The sequence below is a fragment of the Lemur catta genome, chromosome 1 (genome assembly GCF_020740605.2).
Source record: "Lemur catta isolate mLemCat1 chromosome 1, mLemCat1.pri, whole genome shotgun sequence".
Lineage (NCBI taxonomy): Eukaryota > Metazoa > Chordata > Mammalia > Primates > Lemuridae > Lemur > Lemur catta.
In genome coordinates, this window is record NC_059128.1 from 111,323,819 (window position 1) to 111,349,462 (window position 25,644).

The window sequence follows — 25,644 nt, forward strand, 5'->3', positions numbered from 1 at the left end:
CCCAATGCTATGGCAGCTTGCTGGTTATGCTATGATATTAGACCCCCTTTCTATGAAGCAGTTGGATTAACTGCTCCCTTCAACTACTCAGAGGAAGAAGCCCCTGGATCTTGCATATGAGACCACAAGGGCCCCGGGCTAACACTTCAGGTAGTTGCCAAGAGTGGAATCTATATAGGAAAGGTAACCCCCACTCATACACAGTTCTGTGCCAAAATCCACCCTTTGGTAAACCGGACTATAAAGACAAAATGGATCGTTCCAGCACTCAATGGGTGGTGGCTCTGTTCTGAAGTAGGCCTGACTCCATGTCTTAGCCTGTCTGTGTTTAATGAGTCTAAGGAATTCTGTGTCCAGGTGTTAGTATTCCCTAAGGTTATTTACCATCAAGAAGATATAGTATACGATGCATGGACAAAGGGCACAGGCAGAGCCAGGTTAGCTAGAAAAAGGAGAGAGCCCCTTACAGCAATAACCGTGGCTACCCTTTTTGGCCTGGGTGTAATAAGAGCAGGGACAGGCATCTCAGCCTTAGCCATGCAACATAAAGGATTTAACCATCTAAAGGCTGCCGTAGATAAAGACATAACCAAAATTGAAAAATCCATCTCCCTTTTAAAAAAGTCCCTAAACTCACTGTCTGAGGTGGTGCTGCAAAACCGGAGGGGACTGGACCTTGTATTCCTCCAACAAGGAGGGCTATGTGCGGCCCTTGGAGAACAGTGCTGCTTTTACGCTGACCACACTGGAGTAGTTAGAGATACTATGGCTAAAGTCAGAGAGGGACTAGCAAAGCGAAAGCGTGAGCGTGAACAAAAAAAAGGATGGTTTGAGTCATGGTTCAATAGCTCCCCTTGGCTAACTACTTTGCTTTCCACTATACTAGGACCCCTAATTGTAATCCTGCTCATTCTCACTCTCGGGCCATGTATCCTAAATAGGCTGGTTGCCTTTGTAAAAGAACGGGTTAACACTGTACAATTAATGGTTTTGCGACAGCAGTACCAGAGCTTAAAAATGAAAGACATAAGAGGCCCATAAACCAAATACGAGCAGGAGTGCTCGTATAAACAAAGAAAAGGGGGGAAAATGTAGAACAGGACTAAAACAATATTTTAGTTAATTCTGTGATGGCTTGCTTAACTTATAGCTAACAGCCAGAGTCCGCTTTTGTATACAAGGCTTGCTTGCTTAACTTATAGCTAACAGCCAAAGTCCGCTTTTGTATACAAGGCTTGCTTGCTTAACGCTTGGTTGCGATAAAGAGCTAAAAAAAAATATATATATATATAAAAGACCTGTACTCCCGCTGCGCGGGGTCCCTGCCCATAGAAAGAGATCACTGCGTTGGTGCTCGGGGCTTGGACCCTAGTTCGAACTAGTCAATAAACTCCTTTGCCTTTTACAGCCTCAGTGACTCTGTCATTCTGTTCCCGGGGCCGAGGGAATCTGGCTCTAACAGGCTTATGCGGGGGAAGAATCTGAGAAGCAGCCTTTACCATCTCGCGCCCCGTCCCCCGAGGAGTTAGGGGATGGGGAGGAACCACCAGATAAGGATCCTCCTGATGAACTGCCCACTCGGGCAGACATACGAGAATTAATCTCTTTACTTGAAAAGAATAAGGTGACCCCGGGACCTCCACCTCCTTTTTCAGCTTATCCAGTTCAGCCTTCTGCCCCTCCAGTGGGACGGAACCTTAAAATTCCTTTTACTCAAGGGCCAGATGATGATTTCCTCCTTCCCCCCGACTTTGATGATCATCCTTCGAAACCAGATCCTAACGTTATTATTCCCCGATCCCTTGCATTTCCCATTATTCAACAAGAAGTGCCTCCCGGCCAAGATCCTAATCTCCTTAATGGAGGATGGAATGTACAATATCAGGCTTTGCAGTACAAATTTTTAAAGGAACTTAAACAGGCTGTTCAAGCACATGGACCTCAGTCCCCTTTTGTTACTGGCTTGATTGATGCTTATTCTGGTGCTAATATTTTGTTGCCTATAGATTGGGAACAGTTGGGAACGACGGTTTTGGAAAGTCCACAGTGGCTACAATTACGTAGCTGGTGGATGGAGGGGGCTAGAGTACAGGCTCGCCTTAACACGCAACAGCAACGTCCTGGGCCCACGGAGGAGCAGCTCACTGGGACAGGACAGCATGCTACCTTAGAAGCCCAGGCAGCCTTGGGTGATCCAGCCATAACTCAAATTAAATTGATTGTTTTAAAGGCTTGGAGAAAAACTGAGACCTCCGGCTCTTTAGCCCCATCCTTTGCTAAAACTATGCAAGGACCCGCTGAACTTTATACTGATTTCTTGTCTCGGCTAAAAGACGCTGTTCAGCACAGTGTCAGCTCCACTGAAGCAGCTTCTCTTATAATTCTGTCCTTGGCTGTAGAAAATGCCAATCCAGATTGTCAAAAAATTTTACGCCCTTTAAAGGCTAGTGGGGCTTCCTTAGATGAATATGTCCACACTTGTGCCGGTGTTGGTGGCGCTGCTTATCACGCTGCCTTGCTGGCGGGAGCTATTCAGAAAGGCAACAGTAAACCCACCTGTTTTAACTGTGGGAAGGTTGGGCATATAAGGAAAGAATGTAGGCAAGGAGGACATAATTCTGGTCCTCCCCCACGAGCCTCTAAACTGCAGCCTTCAAAGCTGTGTGGCAGATGTGGAAAAGGACATCATTGGACTAATGAATGTAGGTCAAAATTTGATAAGGATGGCAATCTGCTCTCTCCCATTAATGAGACAAATGGTGGCATGCAGTCGGGAAACTCCCAGAGGGGCCCCTGGCCTCAGGGCCCCAACAACAACAATATGAAACCATCATATGGTCGGAGAAGGGTCTTGCCCCACCTCGACCTCATCTTTTGGGAACATCACATGTTCAGGGCCATCTATGGAAACTATTAGAAGCTGGAGAGTTAGTTAATATATGGATTGGTAATATGTCACTTAACCATGCAGCCTCTGCTCCCTTTCAGGTTAATCTTCATATTAATGCCTCACGGCCTTTAACTGGTTTGTGTGTCCTATCCTTATTTGCTACTACAAGGTTCTGTTCAGTGGAATGAGTCCACATGAAATATCTCCTGTCTTAATAACTGCTCTTTATATACTTGCCTTAACTGCTCTTCGTGGGCTGACTTCAATGCTAGTTCACAAAGTTTATGTGTTTTAAGGTCTAGGACAGACCTTTGGATTCCAGTTAATTTATCCCGGACTTGGAGTGAATCTGCCTTAATTACCACTCTTTTAAACAAAATAACTTCTTTGAGCCACCAAGTTAAGAGAGCTATCGGTCTTATAATCGCCATTGTGGCTGGATTAATATCTATATCTGCCACAGCTGCTACAGCAGGAGTAGTGTTACAACAGTCTGTTCAAACCTCTGACTTCATCCGTAAGTGACATGAAGACTCCCACTGACTATGGCAACACCAACAGGAAATTGATAGCCGTTTAGAAGGAGAAATCTTGCGCTTACAAAGTACTGTCCAATGGCTGGGAGATCAAATTCAAGTCCTAACCACTCAGTCATTTTTGCGTTGCAATTGGAATTCTTCCAGGTTTTGTGTTACGCCTGTTGCTTTTAACAGTAGCAAACATTGGTGAGTTCTACGCCAACTGCTAGCTGGAGGGCGTAACCTGACGGCTGATTTACAAAGCCTAGAACAAGAAATAACCAGTACATTCCAGGAAAATTTGCCAGAATTTAATGAACAAGGTTTCTTTGAAGGTTTGGCAAATGGCCTGTCACAAGCTAATCCTTTAACAACTTTTAAATCTTTCTTTAATATAGGAACTAATGCCGGAATTTTAATTGTCTTTATTCTTTGCCTGTTTTTAGTCTACAGATGCTGGCGCTACCGAAAAATAAAAATCAACCAACATAATCAAAATATCATGACGGTCTTTAAGCATATTCAATCTCAAACTTAAAAGAAAAGGGGGAGATGTAAGGACCGTCCCTGGGCAAGAATTGGCTTGAGCCCAGAGTCAGCGAAGCTGGACGTGCTTCTTGGGTCCAAAGGTCAATAGGTCCAGAACACTCCTTGAGGCCAGAAGTCAGTAGGTCTGGACACGGCCTATTGACTGCTGAATGCTCCCTGGAGCTAGAGGTCAATGGCCTATTGAACAGACAAACTGTTCCCTATGGCAAATAGCCAAGGGCCTTAGGTCTTGCACACAAGCCAAGGCATGTCTCATTGTCCTGCACGTGGTAATGAGGTCCAAGGTTAAGATGTAAACGTCTGCCTTCCTTGAGCAGTTTCCATAAGAAATGGAACGTGTCGCCTCAGGGCTCTAAAGATAGTCACGTACCAGGAAGCAGCTGCTGGACAAAAGCAGTATAAAAATAAAATGACTGGTGATTTCGGCACTGCAGTCTTGTACCGTCTTTGTGTGTCTGTGTTTCTTTCTGTGTTCATCCCCCGTTCTGCAATCGGGCCGCAACAACTACCATTCCTTTTCTGGATGTACATTCAACTGAGCTAAATCAGGGACTCAAATATATTTGCACACCAATGTTCATAGCACTGTTTTTCATGTTTATAAATTTAATTACAACCGGGCTCTCAAGCAAGGTTCAAAGGCATGCCAAGATATTTTCTGAGACTCCAGTTCATAACATGTTCAAACATGAGGGTCACTCAGTCTGTTGTTCTTTAAAATAAAAGACTGTGACTATAAAATCATACACTCCAAATAAGACTCATATCAATTGATATTTTGAGGTCAAAAAAAGAAAAAAAAAACCCCAAAACCCAACTTTCAGTTCTCAAAGATTTCCTCACTGCAAAATATTTTCTCAAGGTAGCTGAAACTCTTTCCTCTCTGGAGCTTACCCTTCCTCTTCTTCCAATTCGTCTTTATCTTTCTCTAAACTCTGTTGCCCATGCTGGAGTGCAGTGGCAGGATCATAGCTCATGGCAATCTCAAACTCCAGGGCTCAAGCAATCTTCTCACCTCAGCCTCCCAAGTAGCTGGGACTACAGGCATAAGCCACCATGCCTATCTAATTTTTTTATTTTTTATAGAGACGGGGTCTCACCATGTTGATCAGGCTGGTCTTGAACTCCTTGCATCATCCAATCCTCCATCCTTGGCTTCCCCTAGTGCTAGGATTATAGGCATGAGCCACTGCACCGGGCTATAAATCTTTGTTTGTGTATATGTATATACGCTTAAATGTGTTTACGCATGTGTACGTGTATTTTGTTATACGTTGTGTCTACCTAATAAAATCTGGTATAGTTGGTCAGAAATCTCTTAAAAATTCTATTCCTATCAAATAAGTGGGTGCTTATATAAAATATACAGTAATGAACCCCAATTTTTTTTTAGTTCACATGACTTAAGTAAATCTTTGATAAATTAATTGGTTTTACAATTGTTGATAAAATTAGTAATGTCTTCAAAATCGTCAGCCTCATTTTTTCTGGTTTTACGGATCGGACAGTGTTATATTTATCTCTGTTGTATGCTTTAAGTTAATGAAGCTGTAAACCCAGGCTAAAACAATTATTTTTGTGCAATTATTTTATAAATTAGATTAACATTGTTAATTTAATGAAAACAGCTATATCATCTGAGTTATTGACAGGATACCCATGTATTTAACTTGAAGGTTGTTACTTAGGTAAACACTCAATATTAATTGAGGCTATAAAATTGATTAATAAAAAGTAACTTAAAATAATGCCTACCGCTGACTAATCTCGAATGAGAAGACATTTTAAAACAAGGTAGGAAACCCAGAAATTATTTTGTAAAAAATTCTTTTGGCCACGTGAAATTTACATATTTTTTTACATCAAAAGTTGAAATATTAACCTAGCAAAATATGTAGTTATCAATTCTAGATGCATTACACATTGGCTCCGCCCCCTTGGTGCCGCAGCCCCGCCCATAGATCTGGCTGTAACCTCAACCTTGGCCTCTGGGCCCGTTTCTGTCACCAGTCCCGGCGCTGAGCCGACCCAGCCCATCAGTACCCACGCGAGAGTAAACCAGACTTTCACTTCCTGCTGGGCGCTACGTGGCTGAGGCCAGAAGCCAGGAGTTCCGCCCGGCCCGAGCCTGGCAGCGGAAGTGACCGCCAGCAGCGCGCCGCTCAGCCTGCGGGCGCTTGCTGAGCGCGACGGGGAGCGTTTTTTCCGGTGGCGGTTCTAGCCGCTCAGGCTTTGGTGAGTTACCGGTACAGGGGGCGGCTTCGGGTGAAGCGGGGGTACCGCAGGACGGGTTTGGCCTGGGCCGCCCCGCCCCTGTGCGCCGGTGCCGCGAGTCCTCCCGGCGTGGCCGGTTGCGAGAGGCCGCTTGGGTCGTCGGCCCCGGCGAGGGGCCGGGTCGGAGGACTGCCGTTATACCACGTCGCGGAGGGGGGTGTTTTCATCTACTATGCTCCCCTTTTCCAAAGCCTCCAACAAGCAACGTTTTTGGACTTCTTTTCCAGAAGAAAAATAATTTACACTTTTGGCGTCAGCGTTGACTCCGCCCCCAGGAGTCAAGGCTCGGGGACCTGGCGTAATTCTGGCGTGTTGTGATGAACCCTTGAGTGAAAGTTGGTTCAGAGGGGCTTCTTTTTCCTTTTCTTATGCAGACGAATGTTTCATCTGAGAGTTTGGTTTTGTCTTTGTGCATCGTATTTTGTTTTTGACGTCTATGTTGAAAGATAAAGACTGTTAGGTATCTAGGGTGTGCATATTTGTGTATGTGAGTATAAACGCTTGCGGACTGCAGGTCTTTCTGCTAAAGATTACTGACGATACTCAGCCATTCTCTCTTTTTAATTTTATTTATTTTATTTTTTTTTGAGACAGAGTCTCGCTCTGTTGCCCGGGCTAGAGTGAGTGCCGTGGCGTCAGCCTAGCTCACAGCAACCTCAAACTCCTGGGCTCAAGCGATCCTACTGCCTCAGCCTCCCGAGTAGCTGGGACTACAGGCATGCGCCACTATGCCCGGCTAATTTTTTCTATATATATTTTTAGTTGGCCAGATAATTTCTTTCTATTTTTTTTTTAGTAGAGATGGGGTCTCGCTCTTGCTCAGGCTGGTCTCGAACTCCTGACCTGGAGCGATCCGCCCGCCTCGGCCTCCCAGAGTGCTAGGATTACAGGCGTGAGCCACCGCCCCCGGCCCCAGCCATTCTCTTCATCTGAAGTTCCTAGGCCTGTACATTCCCACGGCGTTTAAAAAATGGGCCTCCAGGAAGAAAGCAGAGTAGCTTTATTATTATAGGGCCAGAATAATGGAATTTACCATTAACAGGATTGTTGGATAAAGTGTGTTTCGTCCCACAATTCTCTTTTGAAAAATCTCAAACGTACTCGTAATTTAAACATCTTATACCTATTGTAGTAGATTCACCCATTTTTAGCATTTTGCATGTTTGCGCTCTCCCCAGCTAAATATATTTTACGGTAAATTAGTTGATAGTAAGCAAATTTAAAACAAACAGTAGACATAAGACTTGACCTTTAAATGCTTTATAACGCATATACTAAAGGATGTTGCTTAGTAAAAGCAAAATACTATTATTTCATCCAAGAAAATGAAAACCAACAACATCAATGTAATACCTACTCTGTAAAAAAAAAAAAAAAAAAAATTCTCCATATTGTTCCAAAATAGGCTTTTGGGTGTTTTTGGATCTAAGATCCATTCAAAGTTTCTATATTGCCTTTGTTTATATACTTCAGTCTCTTTGAACCAAGAGTAGTCAATGTTTTTTCTCCATTATGTTGACTTTTTGCAGAGCTACACATTCTTTTAGAAAGTCAAATATTCTGCTATTTCTGATTCTATTTTCATGGCAGGTTTAAGGAATTCCTCCATTTCTCATATTTCCTGTCAAATGATAATTGTGCCCAGAGCAGAGGTTGGCAAATGTTTTGTCTGAAAAGAGCCAGATAGCACGTACTTCATGCTTTGCAGACCATAAGGTCTGGAATTAATTAGCTCTGTTTTTGTAGCTGGCAGTCAGCCATATACTGTAGTAAGCATAATGGCAGGGCTTTGTTTCAATAAAACTATATTTACAATAACAGGCCTGCGAGCCATAGCTTTCCAATGCCTAGTCTAGAGGCTTCAACAGATTATTTGCAAATTATTTTATAGGCAACATTGCATTTTATCAGGAAGACACATTTAAATGGTCTCTTTGTTAGTGATGCTCAGTTTGATTCTTGCTTAAGGTTGTGATCATCACAGTATTCTATTTTAAAGGTAGACATTTCCTTTTGAACAAGAAAGTGTTTTCATGGGTTGATATTTTGACACTCAGAGTGTTGTCCCCCAGCAACCTTTCTACCTGATTGTTTTAGTATCCATAAATAACCTTCAGTGAATAAACTCCTCTTTATGTTTTTTCACATTTGTGGAGCTGCATTTCCAGGGGAAGCTTTTAAAGTTGACTGTCTATTTCTGACCAGCTCTTGATAGGAAAAAATAAAATAAAATTAGATGTCTAGGTCAGAGGGCACATGCACATTTAACATTGTTTTACATTAAATTCCCCCCACAAGTCTTATACCATTTGGCAGTTTCTGAATCAACTTCTTTTTAACCTTTTAAAAATACTATTCTGGGCTGGGCACCATGGCTCATGCCTGTAATCCTAGCACTCTGGGAGGCCGAGGTGGGCGGATCGTTTGAGCTCAGGAGTTCAAGACCAGCCTGAGCAAGAGCGAGACCCCGTCTCTACTAAAAAAATAGAAAGAAATTAGCTGGACAACTAAAAATATATAAAAAAAGTTAGCCAGGCATGGTGGCGCATGCCTGTAGTCCCAGCAACTCGGGAGGCTGAGGCAGGAGGATTGCTTGAGCCCGGGAGTTCGAGCTTGCTGTGAGCTAGGCTGACCCCATGGCACTCTACCCTGGGCAACAGAGTGAGACTCTGTCACAGGAAAAAAAAAAAAAAAAATACTATTTTGGAGAAAAATCAGGAACAGATTTTATTTTATTTTATTATTTTTTTCTTTTTCTTTTTTCTGGTCAGTAGACTGGATGAAACAGATTTTAGTTTTAACTGGTAAGACACTTGTTTTCAAGAAGAAAATCAATAACTTGTCCAGTTTTCTGGTGAGTAACAATATGCAAATATATTTTTTTAGAAGTACAGTGTTTTGGTTTATGTTGTACTATGGGCAGATGTTTTATGAGTCTTATTTAATTTTTGCTTTGTAATTCTGTTTCTGGGTGTCTTCTGTTTATACTTGGCTATACGGTAATATTTTTGTGGGGAATGGCAGTTTTCTGACAATCCACAAATGATCATTGAATTCTTTAAGTTCCGTGGCTCTCTGCCAAGGACAGGGAAACAATGATCATGCAAACAGACATAGTACTCCTGCCATGGGTCTTTTTTTTTTTTGAGACAGAGTCTTGCTTTGTTGCCCGGGCTAGAGTGAGTGCTCTGGCATCGGCCTAGCTCACAGCAACCTCAAACTCCTGGGCTTAAGCGATCCTACTGCCTCAGCCTCCCGAATAGCTGGGATTACAGGCATGCGCCACCATGCCCAGGTAATTTTTTTTATGTATATATATTTTTAGTTGCCAGATAATATCTTCCTATTTTTAGTAGAGATGGGGTCTCGCTCTTGCTCAGGCTGGTCTCGAACTCCTGACCTTGAGCGATCCACCCGCCTCAGCCTCCCAGAGTGCTAAGATTAAAGGCATGAGCCACCGCACCTGGTCCCGCCATGGGTCTTACAGTCTATCTAGGAAGACATAATTTTTTAGTGGTCTCTGTCATATGCCATTATAATTTTTGGGGGGGGGTTTAAAAAATAATTTTGTTTTACAATATTAGGGGGTACAAGTGTTCTTGTTACATGAATGAATTGTATAATGCCAAAGTCAGGACTTTTAGTGTGCCTGTCACCAGAAGAGTATACATTGTACCCGATAGGTAAGATTTTATCCCTCACCACCCCACTCCCCCAAGACAGATTTTAAATTAGTATTGATAAATTTGTTATATGGACTTAAGAATACATTAATAACACGGACTAGGACTTATTAGGGAGAATATTTATTGATTGTTTGATTGAGACAGGGTCTTGCTCTGTCTCCCAGGCTAGAGTGCACTGGCATCATCATAGCTCACTGCGACTTCAAACTCCTGGGTTCAAGTGATCCTCCTGCCTCAGCCTCCCAAGTAGCTGGGACTACAGGCATGCACCACCACACCTGGCTAATTTTTACATTTTTTGGTAGAGACAGAGTCTCGCTTTGTTGCCCAGGCTAGAGTGAGTGCTGTGGCATCAGCCTAGCTCACAGCAACCTCAAACTCCTGGGCTTAAGCGATCCTACTGCCTCAGCCTCCCGAGTTGCTGGGACTACAGGCATGCGCCACCATGCCCGGCTAATTTTTTCTATATATATTTTAGTTGGCCAGATAATTTATTTTATTTTTAGTAGAGACGGGGTCTCGCTCTTGCTAAGGTTGGTCTCGAACTCCTGACCTCGAGCAATCCACCCGCCTCGGCCTCCCAGAATGCTAGGATTACAGGCGTGAGCCACCATGCCCGGCCTAGAGTGATCCTTTTAAAACAGGAAAATCCTATAATGTCATTCTGTTGTTTAAGGCTCTCCAGTATCTTCCCAAAGCCCATAGGATAAAACTCAAACATCGCATCATAAGGCGTCACTGGACCCTACATGAACTGGCCCCTGGCCCATCTCCAACCTCATCTGTGCTACTCACTGTGTTTCCACCACAGTGATCTTCTCTCTGTTGTTTGCACACACCTCTCTCAGGGCCTTCGCACCTGCTCTTTTCCTTTTTGGGGTATGCTTTCCATCTAGAAATTTTGTTGATGGATTGTTCTGATCACCGATGTGTCAATTCAAACGCTGCTTTTGATGGTTCTTTCTGACCATCTTAACTAGGTCTCAGGCTCAAAGAATGATGGCAAGGCTGAGTGTAGTGGCTCACACCTGTAATCCTGGCACTTTGGGAGGCCAAGGCAGTAGGATTGCTTGAGCTCAGAAGTTCGAGACCAGCCTCCCCAGTCCGATTTCCAGGGACTCGGGGTGGTGGTGGTGGTGGTGTGAAGCTCTGTGGCCTGGTCCCTAACAGGCCGCAGACCAGTACCCATCCATAGCCTGGGGGTTAGGGACCGCAGATCTAGACCACTGGACTCCAGTAGACACCACTCAACTTTGTTGAGTTTCTCTATTTTGTATATGTCTCATAAGAGCATCTGAAACATTTTGTACTACCTATTCAGAAGATTTAATCCTCATAATATTATCAAGGTAGTGGTCCATTGTGATATTTTGTCCAATGTCAAGACCTCTGAAGACTGTATTTTGGCAGAGAATAGGAGTCTTGATATATGCCTGTGGTATCAGTGCCCAGTAATTCTCCAAGATCCTTGGAACTTCTGTACAGGCCCAAGTGATTTGTTACCTAGGTCTGGAAATTGGGTGAAAGGCCATGATTCTCCACCATTGTGACTTAAGTAAGGTTTCTGGCCACCAAAATTGACACTCTTTTTACATAGATGAAGCAATTTTCTAGTATACAAGTTGGCAAACTGTGGCTTATGGAACACATCTGGCCCTAAACTTGTTTTTGCAAATAACGTTTTATTAGAACATAGCCATGTTGGTTTAGGTTGTCTGTGGCATCTTTCACACTACAAGGGCAGAGTTGAGTATTTGCAACAGTGCCCATGTGGCCTTAGAGCCAAGTTTGTTGATCCCTCTTCTAGTAGGCTGCTTTTCTGTTTCATTCCTTAGACCCTGATCATTTACCACTGTATGTTCCGGGTCTTAATAGTTGATGTGGGCTGGGCACGGTGGCTCACGCCTCTAATCCTAGCACTCTGGGAGGCTGAGGCGGGAGGATTGCTTGAGCTTAGGAGTTCGAGACCAGCCTGAGCAAGAGCGAGACCCCGTCTCTACTAAAAAATAGAAAGAAATTAGCCAAACAACTAAAAATAGAAAAAATTAGCCGGGCATGGTGGCACTTGCCTGTAGTCCCATCTACCTGGGAGGCTGAGGCAGGAGGATCGCTTGAGCCTAGGAGTTTCAGGTTGCTGTGAGCTAGGCTGACGCCACGGCACTCTAGCCTGGGCAACAGAGCAAAATTCTGTCTCAAAAAAAAAAAAAAAGCTTATTTTTCGTGGGGGTGGGGGTTGCTGCATGTGGCAAATAGGAAGCTCTCGCCCAGCAAAGCTGCAGCAGAGAGCGTGATGGCCCGCGGCAGTGGGCACACGTTCGACGGGAACTCATGCCACGCGCGTCTACACGGTACGTCCAATTAGCAGCCGCTTCCACAGCCCTCCACCACCACCTCCCCACCCTCTTGGGCTGCCGCCGTGAGGAGCTCCAGCCGTGGCCTCGCCCAAGCTGCCAGCACCGTCCTCCCGCTGCGCTGCCAGGGCTGCAGCGGCCTCTGCAGACTGCTGCGGGCCTGGGACCGCACCCCAGGGACAAGCCGCAGCTGCTGGCTGGCCGGGCGCCCGGCCCCTGCTTGGTGATTTCTGTTCCCTGCGCTCCCCGTCACCCTCTCCTGGGTTTCTCCTGCGGAGCTGAGGAAGGGGAGAAATCCCGCTGCCAAGCACAGCCTTCCCTGGCGCGCAGGTGTGGCGAGAGCGCCGGCGGAGCCACGAGAAAGGACAAAGTGGTGGTGCTGGGCTCGGGCTGCACGGGCAGGTCCGCGCTCACCGTGCAGTTCGTGATGGGCTCTTTCATCCAGAAATAAGACCCAACCATCGGGGACTTATACCGCATGGACGCTGAGGTGGACTCGTCGCCGTCGGTGCTGCAGATCCTGGACACAGCGGGCACAGAGCAGGTCGCGTCCATGTGGGACCTGTACGTCAAGGATGGCCAGGGCTTCACCCTTGTCTCCAGCCTTGTCAACAGCAGAGCTTCCAGGACAGCAAGCCCGTAAGGAACCAGATCATCTGGATGAAGCTGTAGGAGCGCTGCCCATGATCCTGGTAGGCAACAAGGTGGACTTGGAGGGTGAGCGGAAGTCTCGTTCGGCAAGGCTGGCAAGGCTCTGGCCGAGGGGTGCAGCTCCCCCTTGGTGGAGACGTCGGCCAAAAACAAAGCCTCGGTCGAAGAGCTGTTTGCCGAGATCGTGAGACAGATGAACTAAGGCGCAGCCCAACGGCTCCGAGGGCTGCTGCTCAGCCTGCGCGATCCTCTAAGGTGCCTGCGGTCACTGTGTGCCGGCCGAGTTTTGTGCACAAAAGCCAAACGCACCCGACTGTCTAAATGCGATTTCTCTTCTTACTTTGAGATTGGAGACGACTTTACATTGGCCAGGATGTCCTTGGAGCCCGGCTGGCCTCTGTAGCCTGCGCCCCCTCCTCCACCCCGTGTCCGAGGGGGTCCTGCCTTGAGCATCCGAGACCCTGGAGGAAATGTGACTCTTTGCATCTTGTACGTTTCTCGTTGATTTTGGTTAAGTTAGCCGTTAGGGCGCAGTATCGGCTGCTTGACCCACGGCAAGCAAAAGTTTCAGCCTGGAAAAATATGGGGGGGGGAGGGGTGGAAGAAAAGGAGAGGAAGAAGGTGGAAAGGTTTTTTTGTTTTTTGTTTTTGGTCAACAGCCGTTTTCTAAGTTTTTAATACGTGGAAGGAAGTCCAGGAGACCCATATGAAGCAGCAGGAGGAGAGGAAGGAACTTTCGTTTTTTACTTGTTTTCTAGGAGTAGCTGGAAATTAAGATGGGGTTCCTTTTCTGCCAGCTTGGAAGGGCAACCCCATGACTCTGATTCTGAGGATGTCTATACAAAGTTGGACTCTTGTTACAGTGTATCCAATCTGAAGCATGGCACATCTGAACTGGGACTGTCAACACTGATGCCAGTACAGTGTGGGGCACCAGAAAGTGCTGGTATTTGTGAGAAAAAAAAAAATCTATTTTGTTTACCTACTGTATGGAAGTGGAGTCTGGGGGTTAATGGTAGTATTTTTTTTATCAGCTGTGAAAAAAATGTTACAGATCTGCACATTTTTGTATGTGTGTGTTAAGTTTAGCTTTTCGGGGTTTTGGGGGGGCAGTGACAGATTTTAATGACTAGCTTTTTAAAATACAGTACAAAGACTTTGTAAATGTGATTCAGGGCTCCCAGCACCTCCGTGTCTGCAGAGTGCCTTCAGAACTAAGCTGTTCGAGCCAGTGCCAACTCGTGAACTTCCCACTGTATCCCAGATCTGCTATTCCCAAACTGCTTCCCATTTTCCTTTCAGTAATCTTCCTGAAGGGGCCAGACAAGAGGGTCTGTTGTTCAGTGAATTTCTTTATTATTTTCAGCCTTCAAAATATAATTTATATGTCTTGTAATGAATGTTTCATTTTTTTTTTTGCTTCATTTGGTTCAAATTTTCAGGTAGTTAGCTCCCCTTTTATATTATTTTTAAATAGTTTTGATTATTTATTATAGGGTGTTCCTCTAGAAGCAAAGAGCAAAATTTTGCTGTTGTAATGTACCAAGAGAATTCTAACTAATTGTAATTTTCAATTCCATGGATTTAATGATTGTCTCTTCATTTTAAGACTTTTTTTTTTTTTTTTGAGACACAATCTTGCTCTGTTGCCCAGGCTAGAGTGAGTGCCATGGCATCAGCCTAGCTCACAGCAACCTCGAAACTCCTGGGCTTAAGCGATCCTACTCCCTCAGCCTCCTGAGTAGCTGGGACTACAGGCACGCGCCACCATCCCTGGCTAATTTTTTCTATATATATTTTTAGTTGGCCAGATAATTTCTTTCTATTTTTAGTAGAGACAGCGGTCTTACTCTTGCTCAGGCTGATCTCGAACTCCTGACCTCGAGCAATCCACCCACCTCGGCCTCCCAGAGTGTTAGGATTACAGGCGTGAGCCACTGCGCCTCGCCCCATTTTAAGACTTTTCATACAAATGTCATTGTTAAAGAAACAACGACAAAAAGAGCTTATCTTTGGGGGCTAATTTAATCAGTCCCATTCACCTTTAGCATCTCCACAACCTTGGTGACAGATGTTAGCAGTCCGAATTAGCATTGTTTAAAATGTTGAGGGGGCCGGATGTGGTGGCTCATGTCTGTAATCCTAGCACTCTGGGCGGCCGAGGCGGGTGGATCGCTCGAGGTCAGGAGTTTGAGACCAGCCTGAGCAAGAGCGAGACCCCGGTCTCTAATAAAAATAGAAAGAAATGATCTGGACAGCTAAAAATATATATAGAAAAAAAATAGCCGGGCATGGTGGCGCGTGTCTGTAGTCCCAGCTACTCGGGAGGCTGAGGCAGGAGGATCGCTTGAGCCCAGGAGTTTGAGGTTGCTGTGAGCTAGGCTGACGCCATGGCATTCACTCTAGCCTGGGCAGCAAAGCGAGACTCTGTCTCAAAAAGAAAAAAAAAAAAATGTTGAGGGATTACGAAATGGGTTATATAAATTTTTAAAAATTTGTATTTTCCTGCTGCCTCAACATCTCTACGAACAGGCTGTAGGCACCCTGCCCAGGTGACCAGGTGTACCAGTATGAAAACACCAATCCCTGCCCCACATTCCCTTTGTTCCCTCTCATGGCTGTGACCTAGCAACACTCAAATGCACCAATGAAATACTCTTCCGGTTTTTGCTTTTATACTACCCTGACCCCAAATAAGGCTGCAACAGGTCCTCTCTCACTTCCCTATGTCTTTGGGAGAGCCTGCTCCTTTGCTGCTTCTCCAGTGTGTGGCCCCCTACTGCACCCCCCCCACATGGCGTGCCGTTCCTCCCTCTCTAGGACCTGTGAGTAAAATAAATCCTGTGAATTCCTGTGCCTCTCTGAGTGTTATTTCCACAGCTGCATTGGAGTGATCCTTAAAGATCACACAAGGGGTGTTACTTCCCCATTTACAACAACTGATTAATGCCCTAATTTTCACCCAAAAAACTAGGTGAGACTGTGCCATGGTTGTAGTTTAATCTTTTAAATTAAAGTTTGTGTTTGGCTTTCAACTATATCAGCCTAGTGGCAACAAGAAATAAGTATCTTTAAGGGCTGTGATGGAAGCTTTCCGATTCTCAGACACTGAATTGAGCTGCAAGTGAGAAGATCTGAGGTTAACATTTTCAGTGCAAGTACATTCAAAAGCATCCGTCCCTCTCCACAATCTTTGTAGTCGTCGTTAATACCGTAATGATTAAGAGTATTTATTCACTTGGAGTTCCAAGGCAGGTGCTTCAGTGGGCACTTTACAATCAAACATAGGTAATACCTTGATTAATGTGATGCCACTGAATGTCTTTCCCAATGGTAACAAGCTGAGCTCTTTGTTTATGCCTGAAGGCTTGACCAGAACAAACCCCAAATCTTATCTTTACAAGCCTAATTCCTGAGATTGGTCTGTCTCAATACTATATAAGTCTGGGTTCAGTCAGAAAACAGAAGTCATACCTTGATTTAAACAGGAGTGTAACATAAAGATATAAAGAGAACGTTAACTTATAAGTGATAGTCCCTAAGAAAAGCAAACTTGTAGGGGGTCCTTCTCCCTAAGACTGGGCTTCAGACCTTGTTAGAGAAGGTGTCATTGCAGCCCATTAGATGGTGAAGTTCACTGGGTTGCCTGGGCCAGAGCTAGTTGGCAGTCACTGGGTAAGCAGGAAGCAACCCTGTGGAATGTAGAGAAGCCCTGTTAGGCTATGGAGCAATGGAAGTCACGGTGCCAGTACAGGTATAAGACCAAGAGGACTAAGCATCTACATCAGGAGGCCATGGGAAACCAGTCTTCAGTGTGTAGGCAAGCCTCAGGTGGTGGGAAAGTGCAGAGAAGTGTTCTTCCCACCCTTGGTTTCTTGGAGTACTTTGGTACAGTTTTATTGGGACTCATTTATATTGTATTAGGAACAGTTACTTAGCTATAATCTAGCTATACTTGAATACAGATGCTCCTCCATTTACAATGGGGCTATGTCCTGATAAACCCATCGTGACCTGAAATTATCAGTGAGAAATGCACTCAATACCCTGATAAATGTCTTGTAAAGCTGAGAAATTGTAAGTCAGGGACCATCTGTATAAAATTTGAAAAGGATCTTGGTTGTCATGCAGCAATCACTGGGTGCCTTCAGTGAGTCAGTCTGTGCCAGGTACTGGGAACCATTGGGATCCAAAGGAGACAGTGCTGCCCACGACATGCAAAAACTCGCCAAAGGAAAGCAGATTCCCCAGTCACACTACATTGTCATAAAGCATTCCTAGAGATATATAGTGTCCATTAAGGTAAAAGATTTTGTTTCTTCAAAGAAAAGTTCAAAATGTGTGTCTATCCAGTTATATTCTTACAAAATGTATAAAGGAATGCTTTACAGTCACACAAGAATAATCAAGTCCATGATTCCAGTGGGAAGTGTTAACATATTTCTCCCATATTGCTTTTTTATATGATAGAGAAAAAATGAGTTAGGACATACATTTGAAAAAGATGAGCAATGTGCCTAATGTTTGTATACAGATTATTGTACCTAGTAGCTGGCAGAAATCACAAAGTGCTTGTCTGGGCCTGATATGGAACAGACTGGAAGGTGCAGTGGGCCTTCTGCAGATAGATGATTGGATTCTTTATCTTGTTTAGGCTTGCTATTACAGGAGTGTATGCAATTGTCAAAATTCTTCCAATTAATACTTAAGATATGTGCATTTGAAATGTATATTATTCTATGTAGGTACCACCGAACTAAACACATTTGTGGGCCTATCCAGCATAAGGATCCCCATTTGAGACCCCTGGTAGTAGGTATGATCTATACCAGGAGTCCAGATGTGGTTCTAGTGACGTTAGGGTTTGAGTGTCATCTGTGGAATGAGACCTGTAGGGTTTTTGTGAGAGTGAATTTGACTCATGGATAATGAACTGAGAAACTTTCAGTGTTTATCATCACTTGAATACCATTCTGTTGGTCACCATTTGAGCTGCTGTTCTGTGTTTGATTTATTAATCATTTTCATTAATTTTTAACTGAAAAAAGTTAATGTTTAAGATACATAAGGTTAAAAGATAACTAAAACATCATGAAATAAGTGTGGGAAAGAAATGAATAAAAATAAAAGAAGGGCCAGGTGTGGTGGTTCACACCTATAATTCCAGCAGTTTGGGAGGCAGAGGCAGGAGGATCACTTGAGACCAGGCTGGGCAGCACAGTGAGATCCCATCACTACAGAAAATAAAAGCAAACCTTGGTGAAGAAATGAACCCGATAAATACAATGGAAAGGTGGTTCATAGTATTTATGAATATCCACGTAATAGACTCATATTATAGACAAGAAGACCCATATAGCACATAAGTGTTGGGCACAGTCTACTGTGGCATTGGCCCTCTGCCAGTGCAAGGGGGAAGGCTGATCTGTTTGGTTTGAGTTTTTCCAGCCAAGACCTGTTGAGCCTGCCCAGTCCTTAAATGTATTCTGAGATTTTTTTGCAAAAACCTTACCTGCATTCAAGTCCTGGTTTACCACCTCTGAAACTGGGTTCTATTGACCAATTACAAATGTTGTCTAATGTAGGTCTTTTCAGTATGAAATAGGGACAATGATATCTACTAGGAATGGTAGTTATGATAATTGAGCATGTGCATATATGCATATGTATGTGTGTGCGTGTGTGTTTGTATGTGTATATATATCCTAGTGCAACTTCTGACACATAGCCATCTCCGTAAATGGCAGTCAGTGTTACTGATACTCATGTTACAGAGGATACCATTTTCAGTGACCTCCACATATGTTGTCTGCAGAGAGAGAACTAATGATTTTTTGTTTGTTTGTTTGTTTTTTCTTGAGACAGGGTCTCACTCTGTCTCTGGGGGCTAGAGTGCAGTGACATCTTCGTAGCTCACTGCATCCTCGAACTCCAGGGCTCAAGGGATCCTCCTGCCTCAGCCCCTTAAGTAGCTGGGACTATAGATGTACACTACCATGCCCGGCTAATTTTTCTATTTTTTTGTAGAGATGCAGTCTCGCTCTTGCTCAGGCTGTTTTTGAACTCCTGGCCTCAAGCGATCCTCCTGCCTGGACCTCCCAAAGTGCCAGGATAACAGGCATGAGCCACCTCTCCTGGCCTAATGTATGATGTTTGATGACTGGTGATTAAGTACTGCTTGTTGATTAATGATTGATACCAACAGGAATCCCAGTAGCCATGTATAAAGAGGAATGAAGATTGCCACTGTCCACTTAGATTCACAAGCTGCCCTGAAGTGATGTTGGCATCAAAGAAAGGAGTGTTCAGGCACATTTTTACCTCATAGGATGGCAGCTGTTGATTTGTCCCCTGGTAAGTCCTGTTGATGCTCTTTTTCTGAGACGCTTCTCTAGCTTCTCCCTAAATAGTACAGAGTGCTGTGGTCTGGGCTGAATAATCACACTACTGGCCCATTTGGGAGGTGCTGAAGTGGGCCATAGTGTGCTGTTTTGTAAGTCGGCCCCCTGGGATGTGTGCTTTGGGAAGAGGTGCTGCATAGTCTCCTTCATGAGTTCTGTCATGATAAAGTCACATTGTTCAGGGTGTAAGTTTCCTTATTTGTAAAATAAGACCATTAAACTTTTCCTGTCAGGCAGCATGGCTGACCCTCCCCTTTTCTGGCTCTAGGTGAGACAGATTGCTCTGGCATTGTACAGCAATAGGTTGTATATGTGTGTGTGTCTTATTGATTGTGCCAGGAGTATATGGGAATTTCAAACTAGGGTGGAATGACTTCTGGGTATGTAGATGTGGGAATCACACTCAGCTCTGGGTTCTCATGCTTCCTTACTGTTCCAGGAGGTCATCTTTCTGGGAACCCAGTCTGCCTTCATGAAGCAAAGACAGAGGCAGGAAGGATGGTGGCTGACTGCCTGAAAAATTGTTATCAGGTAAAAAAAAAAAAAACTGTATCCTTGTGCAGAATGACATGCTGCATCTTGACCAGGTAGACTAACTTCCTTCTAGACAGACTTGTCTCCAGAGGCTCTTAAAGCAAATAAAGCCTCGGTTAAGGGCCAAGTCCCCAGTTGAATTTCCCCAGGGAAAGGAGCCCCTTCACATAGGTGAGGTGTTAACTTTAAACTCATCCCAGTATTTTTAGTAATTACTAATTAATCTTACCCTAATGGGGCTGACTGCATGTTTCTTGTTTCGCTGGGTGCTCTGACAGACAGTAAGGCAGATGGAAGTTTCCTTCACCCAAACAATGTATTTGTTCATCAGTGTTGATGAAATGTCTGGAATATGCTGAGCAGTGTGCTCTCGTAGATGGAAATAAGATAAGATTTCCTAGTCTGGTTGTGGTGAGATAAATTCATATTCAAGAAGCCATATGACTGGAGGAGATCAACTGTGAACGTATTTAGATAAAAGAGTTTCTAGGACCATCGAACCTTGCAGTTGATAATTGCAGACCTTGGATTCCTCTATAGGCACTCAGTCTCCCTCCCTCATTCTGTAGTGAACACTGGTAGAAATGGTGTGTGGCTCAAACCAGCATGTGTATGATGGTTTAGGATTTGGTGACCTTTGATGATGTGGCTGTGGACTTCACCCAGGAGGAGTGGACTTTGCTGGACACAACTCAGAGAAACCTGTATAGTGATGTGATGCTGGAGAACTACAACAACCTGGCCACAGTAGGTGAGACTGCCATTCCTTGTATCCTTTTGTGGAACTGGTACATGTTATGTGCTCACTGTGTGGCAGCATCGGTGATGTCAACTCTGAACACAGTGGGAAATAACAAACATAGTCCTTGCCCTAAATAGGCTTTAATCTGTGGTTCTTCTCAGAATGTGGTCCAAGATCAGTAGCAATACCATGAGTGTTAGAAATGTACATTTTCTTTTTCCACCTTTTGACATAGTGAATCAGAAACCTGGAGTAGGAGTCCAGTCATCTGTGTTCCAGCACATCCTCTAGATCAGCGGTCCCTAACCTTTTTGGCACCAGGGACTGTTTTCATGGAAGACAGTTTTTCCACGGACAGGGGAGGCAGAGTATGGTTTCGGGATGATTCAAGCACATTTATTGTGCACTTTATTTCTATTGTTATTTCATTGTGATATATAATAAAATAATTATACAATTCACCATAGGTTGGGTATCCCTGATGTAGATGACTCTGATGCACAATAGTGTTTTGAGAACCACTGGTGTAGTTGTTTCCCCATGATAATGAAGATCTCCGTTACCCTTCCTTTATTTCCTATTTGAATAAAAGTCTTAGTGCCTTGTAAATGTGTACATAAACCCGGATTTGAGACTTAGGGGACAGAGGTAACTATACTTTTTGGGGCACAGACAGAGGCATCATTTGCATTTTTAGCCCTTTTGAAATAATTTCACCACTTTCATTAGAACTATAGTCCCTGAATCGTAGGACGGTTTATCATCTTTTACGTGAGCCTGTTCCATTAACGTCTTTCACTGTGCTCAGGATGTCAGCTCATAAAACCCAGTTTGATCTCTTGGTTGGAACAAGAAGAGTTGAAGGCAGTTCAGGGAGGAGTTTTCCAAGGTAAGTGTTCATGAAGAACAACCCTGGTTAATGAGAAGTTCAGTATGTTTGGAAGTATAATGAAGAAGCTTTTTAAGATGCATTTTCTTTCAGAAGGTTAGGAAATATTCAACTTCCCTCACTCTTTTACTTATACCGTAGGCCCCCTTGTCCATGGTTTCACTTTCCATGGTTTTAGTTACCTGCAGTCAACTGTAGTCCAAAGATACTAAATGGAAAATTACAGAAATAAACTGTTTGTGTTTTAAATTCCTCACTGTTCTCAGTCACATGATGAAATCTTGTGTCATCCTGCCCAAGATGGGAATCATGCTTTTGTCCAGTGTTTCCCCACTCTATATGCTACCTGTCCGTTAGTCATTTAGTAGCCGCCTCAGTTACCAGATCAAGAAAACATAGAATATATGGGGTTTGGTACTATCTGCTATTTCAGGCATCCACTGGGGGTCTTGGAACATATCCCCTATGGATAATGCCCCCATTAACAAGGGATATGTTTATTGTTTTGTTGTAAGCTCTTTTTCCAGAAATTTCCAACTTTAATTCCCTAATATTCTCTTTCTGTTCACCATCAGTTTTAATTTTCACAGAATCAATTTGTAATAAACGATCTAAAATTTTTACCCCACGTCCTTGTCTTTGACATATTTTTGACATAGCTAGAATCCTTTTTCTTACCATGTTAAATTTGAAAACAAATATAAATGATCCTTATCGTTTTTTACTCAAGTCAGTCTTCCATTTATTTTTCTCTGTTTTATTTCAGGATGGGAAATGCAATTTGAAACCAAATGGTCAGCACTTCAGCAGGACTTTTTGAGGGGTCAGACATCCATTGCGATTCAAACAGTAAGATTAACAAGGGATATTTATTATTTTCTACCCTCAGAGAAAAATCGGGAATGCCATTATAGAAAATCAGCAAAAATAAGAGATATTTGAGAGCAGTAGTATACATGCAAGAGAAAGTGATGTCTCTGGAGAGAGAGTTTGAATATGATGAATTTGAGGATGCCCCAAACGAGAGTGGAACTTATTTCTTCAGTTTTCCCAGGAGTACACATTGCCCACATATGTAACTAGACATTGAGTTTTTAAAACAATTTCTTGGAATTCTACAGCAATCCATTTAAGATTAGAATAGATTCTAAATTCTATTGAATTCTGGAATAAGGATTCAATCATACTATTGGAAAGAAATCAGCAAGGCAGGAATTGTATATATACCGTGTAATGAAAATGGCAAAAATCATAATCATCATCATAATGTTTTTATCTTCAGATACATGGAATCTATTAATGTGTTTGAAAAAATACTTAAATTGTCATTCATCCCTTCATCAACAGGAAGGAAGCCACAATGCAGGGGAAGTCTGTGATTGCAAGCTACATGAAGAAGCCTTCAGTGAACACACATGCCTTAAGACAGACATGAGAACCCAAAGTACAGGGAACATGTATAACTGTAATCAGTATGGAAAAGACTTTCTCTTCCTGCACAAGAAAACCTCTGTTGGTGAGAAACTTTCTGAGTTTAATCAGAGTGGGAAAATCTTCAGCCTGACACCAAACATTGTGTACCATAGAACTAGCACACAAGAGAAATCCTTTGGATGCAGTCACTGTGGGAAATCCTTCATAAGTCAGTCATGCCTTCAGGCACATACGAGAAGTCACAATGGGGAAAAACTCTATGAATGGAAGGAATATGGGACAGATTTTATTCACTCCACAAGCCTTTCTGTACTAATAGAAACCCTCAATGCAAAAAAGCCCTACAAATGTCAGGAATGTGGAAAAGGCTATAGATATCCTGCATACCTCAATATTCACATGCGAACCCATACTGGAGAGAAACCCTATGAATGTAAGGAATGTGGGAAGGCCTTTAATTATTCCAATTCATTTCAAATACATGGAAGAACTCATACTGGAGAGAAGCCCTATGTATGTAAGGAATGTGGGAAAGCCTTCACTCAGTACTCGGGCCTTAGTATACATATACGATCTCACAGTGGAGATAAACGCTATGAGTGTAAGGAATGTGGGAAATCCTTCCTTACATCCTCACGCCTTATTCAACATATAAGAACTCACACTGGAGAGAAGCCTTTTGTATGTGTTGAATGTGGAAAAGCGTTTGCTATTTCCTCAAATCTAAGTGGACATTTGAGAACTCACACTGAAGAGAAGGCCTGTGAGTGTAAGATATGTGGGAAAGTATTTGGGTATCCTTCATGTCTTAATAATCACATGCGAACTCACAGTTCCCAAAAACCATACACATGTAAGGAATGTGGAAAGGCTTTTAACTATTCCACCCACCTTAAAATTCACATGCGGATCCACACTGGAGAAAAACCCTATGAGTGTAAACAATGTGGGAAAGCCTTCAGTCATTCCAGTTCATTTCAAATACATGAAAGAACTCACACTGGAGAGAAACCCTATGAATGTAAGGAGTGTGGTAAAGCCTTCATATGTTCCAGTTCCTTTAGAATTCATGAAAGAACTCATGCTGAAGAGAAACCCTATAAATGTCAGCAATGTGAGAGAGCTTACAGTCATCCCCGTTCACTTCGAAGACATGAAAGGACTCATTAGTGAGAAACTGTATTGTTATAAGCAATGTGGGAAAGCTCTCATTTGTCCTCATTCATTGTGAAAAAACTTACACTGGAGTTCTCTGTGAACCCTATGAAAATTATTTAATAAAAATGAGTTTGTTAGGGTAGAGCCCCAATCCAATATGCCAGGTGTCCCTATGAGAAGAGAAAGATGTGTCAGGGACACACATGCAGAAGATCATGTGAAGCCATAAGATGGCCATGTGCAAGCCAAAGACAGAGGGGGCTGGAATAGATCCTTCTATTAAGGCCTCCACAGGAAACCAACCCTCCTGGCACCTTGATCTTGGACTTCTAGCCTCCAGAACTGTGAACAAATAAATTTCTCTTGTTTGAGGCACCCAGACTGTGGTATTTTGTTGTGGTAGCTCTAGCAAATTAGTACAGTAAACAATCTGTAGAAACAGTTTAGATTGTCCCAAGGCCTTAATATTCATAATGTGCAAAGCCACACTGGAGAGAAACCATATGAATGTGAGAAGTGTGGGAAAGCCTTCACTGAGTCTTCAACCCTTTCTAAACATGCAAGAAATCATACAGGAGAGAAGTTCTGTGAATGTAAGGCATATAAAAAAGCCTACAGGTGTTCACCATATCTTAATATTTACATCCAAGGCATCTGATAATAGACCATATGAAAATGAGGACGGAAAAAAAGAAAGAAAAGAAAGTGTCTTTTACTATGAAAGGAAGGAATATGACCTTATTTATACGCCATATGGGAACTTGGAGTGGACCGAAACCCCATTAGGATTGTGGAAGAGCTTACATTAATATTTTCTACCTTATAGAAAGTATGAGAAGACTGGTGAGAAACCTGCTTGTAAGTCATCTAGGAAAGCTTTCATTAATTCCACAAAATGCTTTTTACATGTCTAAAATTACTGCAGAACTCTAGGAAGGTAAGGAATGTGGTATAACCTTTAAATATTTTACATGCCATGATATTTATATGCAACCTCACATTTATGATAGTGTACTGTTTCATGAGTAGTATTAGTAATAACAAAATAATCCTAAATCCTCCCTTCCATCATTGCTGTATTCATTTCACATATATTTTCACACACACACAATGAGTCTATATAATCTAATACATTGTAACTATTATATTTGAAGAAGTTATCTGTTAGATCAATTAAGAATTAGAAAAGAAAAATTTTTATTTTACCTCCACTTATTTCTTCTCCTATCCTCAAAATTCGATGTAATTCTTCCCCTTATTCATATATACATAACACATTTTTTTCCTCCTGGCTTTTTTTTCAGGATTTTTTAATCTTTGATATTCTGTAATTTAAAAATTATATGCCTAAGTGTAGCTTTCTTTGAAGCTTATCCTGCTTGGTGTTCTCTGAGGCTCCTGGATCTCTGCTTTGGTGTCTGAGATTAATTTTGAGAAATTTTTAGTCATTATTCTTTCAAAATTTCTTCTATTCCCTTCTCTCTTTTCCTGCTGGTATTCCTGCTATGCATATGTTACAACTTTTTTTAGGTGTCCTACAGTTATTATATCTTCTGTTTTTTTTTTT

The 25,644-nt window shown here is 43.0% G+C and overlaps 1 protein-coding gene and 1 pseudogene across 5 annotated transcripts; both read left to right on the forward strand.

Moving 5' to 3' along the window:
* Window positions 1-6,098: 6,098 nt before the first annotated feature.
* On the forward strand, window positions 6,099-25,014 carry LOC123635143 (zinc finger protein 426). Of its 5 annotated transcripts, none has more exons than XM_045547007.1 (7): window positions 6,099-6,192; window positions 19,125-19,273; window positions 19,760-19,851; window positions 20,479-20,605; window positions 21,405-21,485; window positions 22,252-22,334; window positions 22,833-25,014. In XM_045547007.1, exons 2-7 carry the CDS (start codon window positions 19,249-19,251, stop codon window positions 24,087-24,089), a joined length of 1,665 nt encoding a protein of 554 aa, XP_045402963.1. In that variant the 5' UTR covers window positions 6,099-6,192; window positions 19,125-19,248; the 3' UTR covers window positions 24,090-25,014. The 5 variants fall into 5 exon arrangements, with proteins under 5 accessions (XP_045402963.1, XP_045402988.1, XP_045402997.1 ...); XM_045547032.1 differs by having other exon boundaries at window positions 20,521-20,605; XM_045547016.1 differs by lacking the exon at window positions 6,099-6,192 and adding an exon at window positions 9,487-9,526.
* On the forward strand, window positions 12,129-14,522 carry LOC123635161 (annotated as a pseudogene).
* Window positions 25,015-25,644: the final 630 nt, after the last annotated feature.

Bases quoted from the DNA above. Each gene is read 5' to 3' on its own strand.
- LOC123635143 (XM_045547007.1), top strand. From the start codon at position 19,249: ATGGCAGCTGTTGATTTGTCCCCTG. The intron at 20,606-21,404 runs GTGAGACTGCCA...CACTGTGCTCAG, and splicing joins CAACAACCTGGCCACAGTAG to GATGTCAGCTCATAAAACCC. The intron at 22,335-22,832 runs GTAAGATTAACA...CTTCATCAACAG, and splicing joins CATCCATTGCGATTCAAACA to GAAGGAAGCCACAATGCAGG.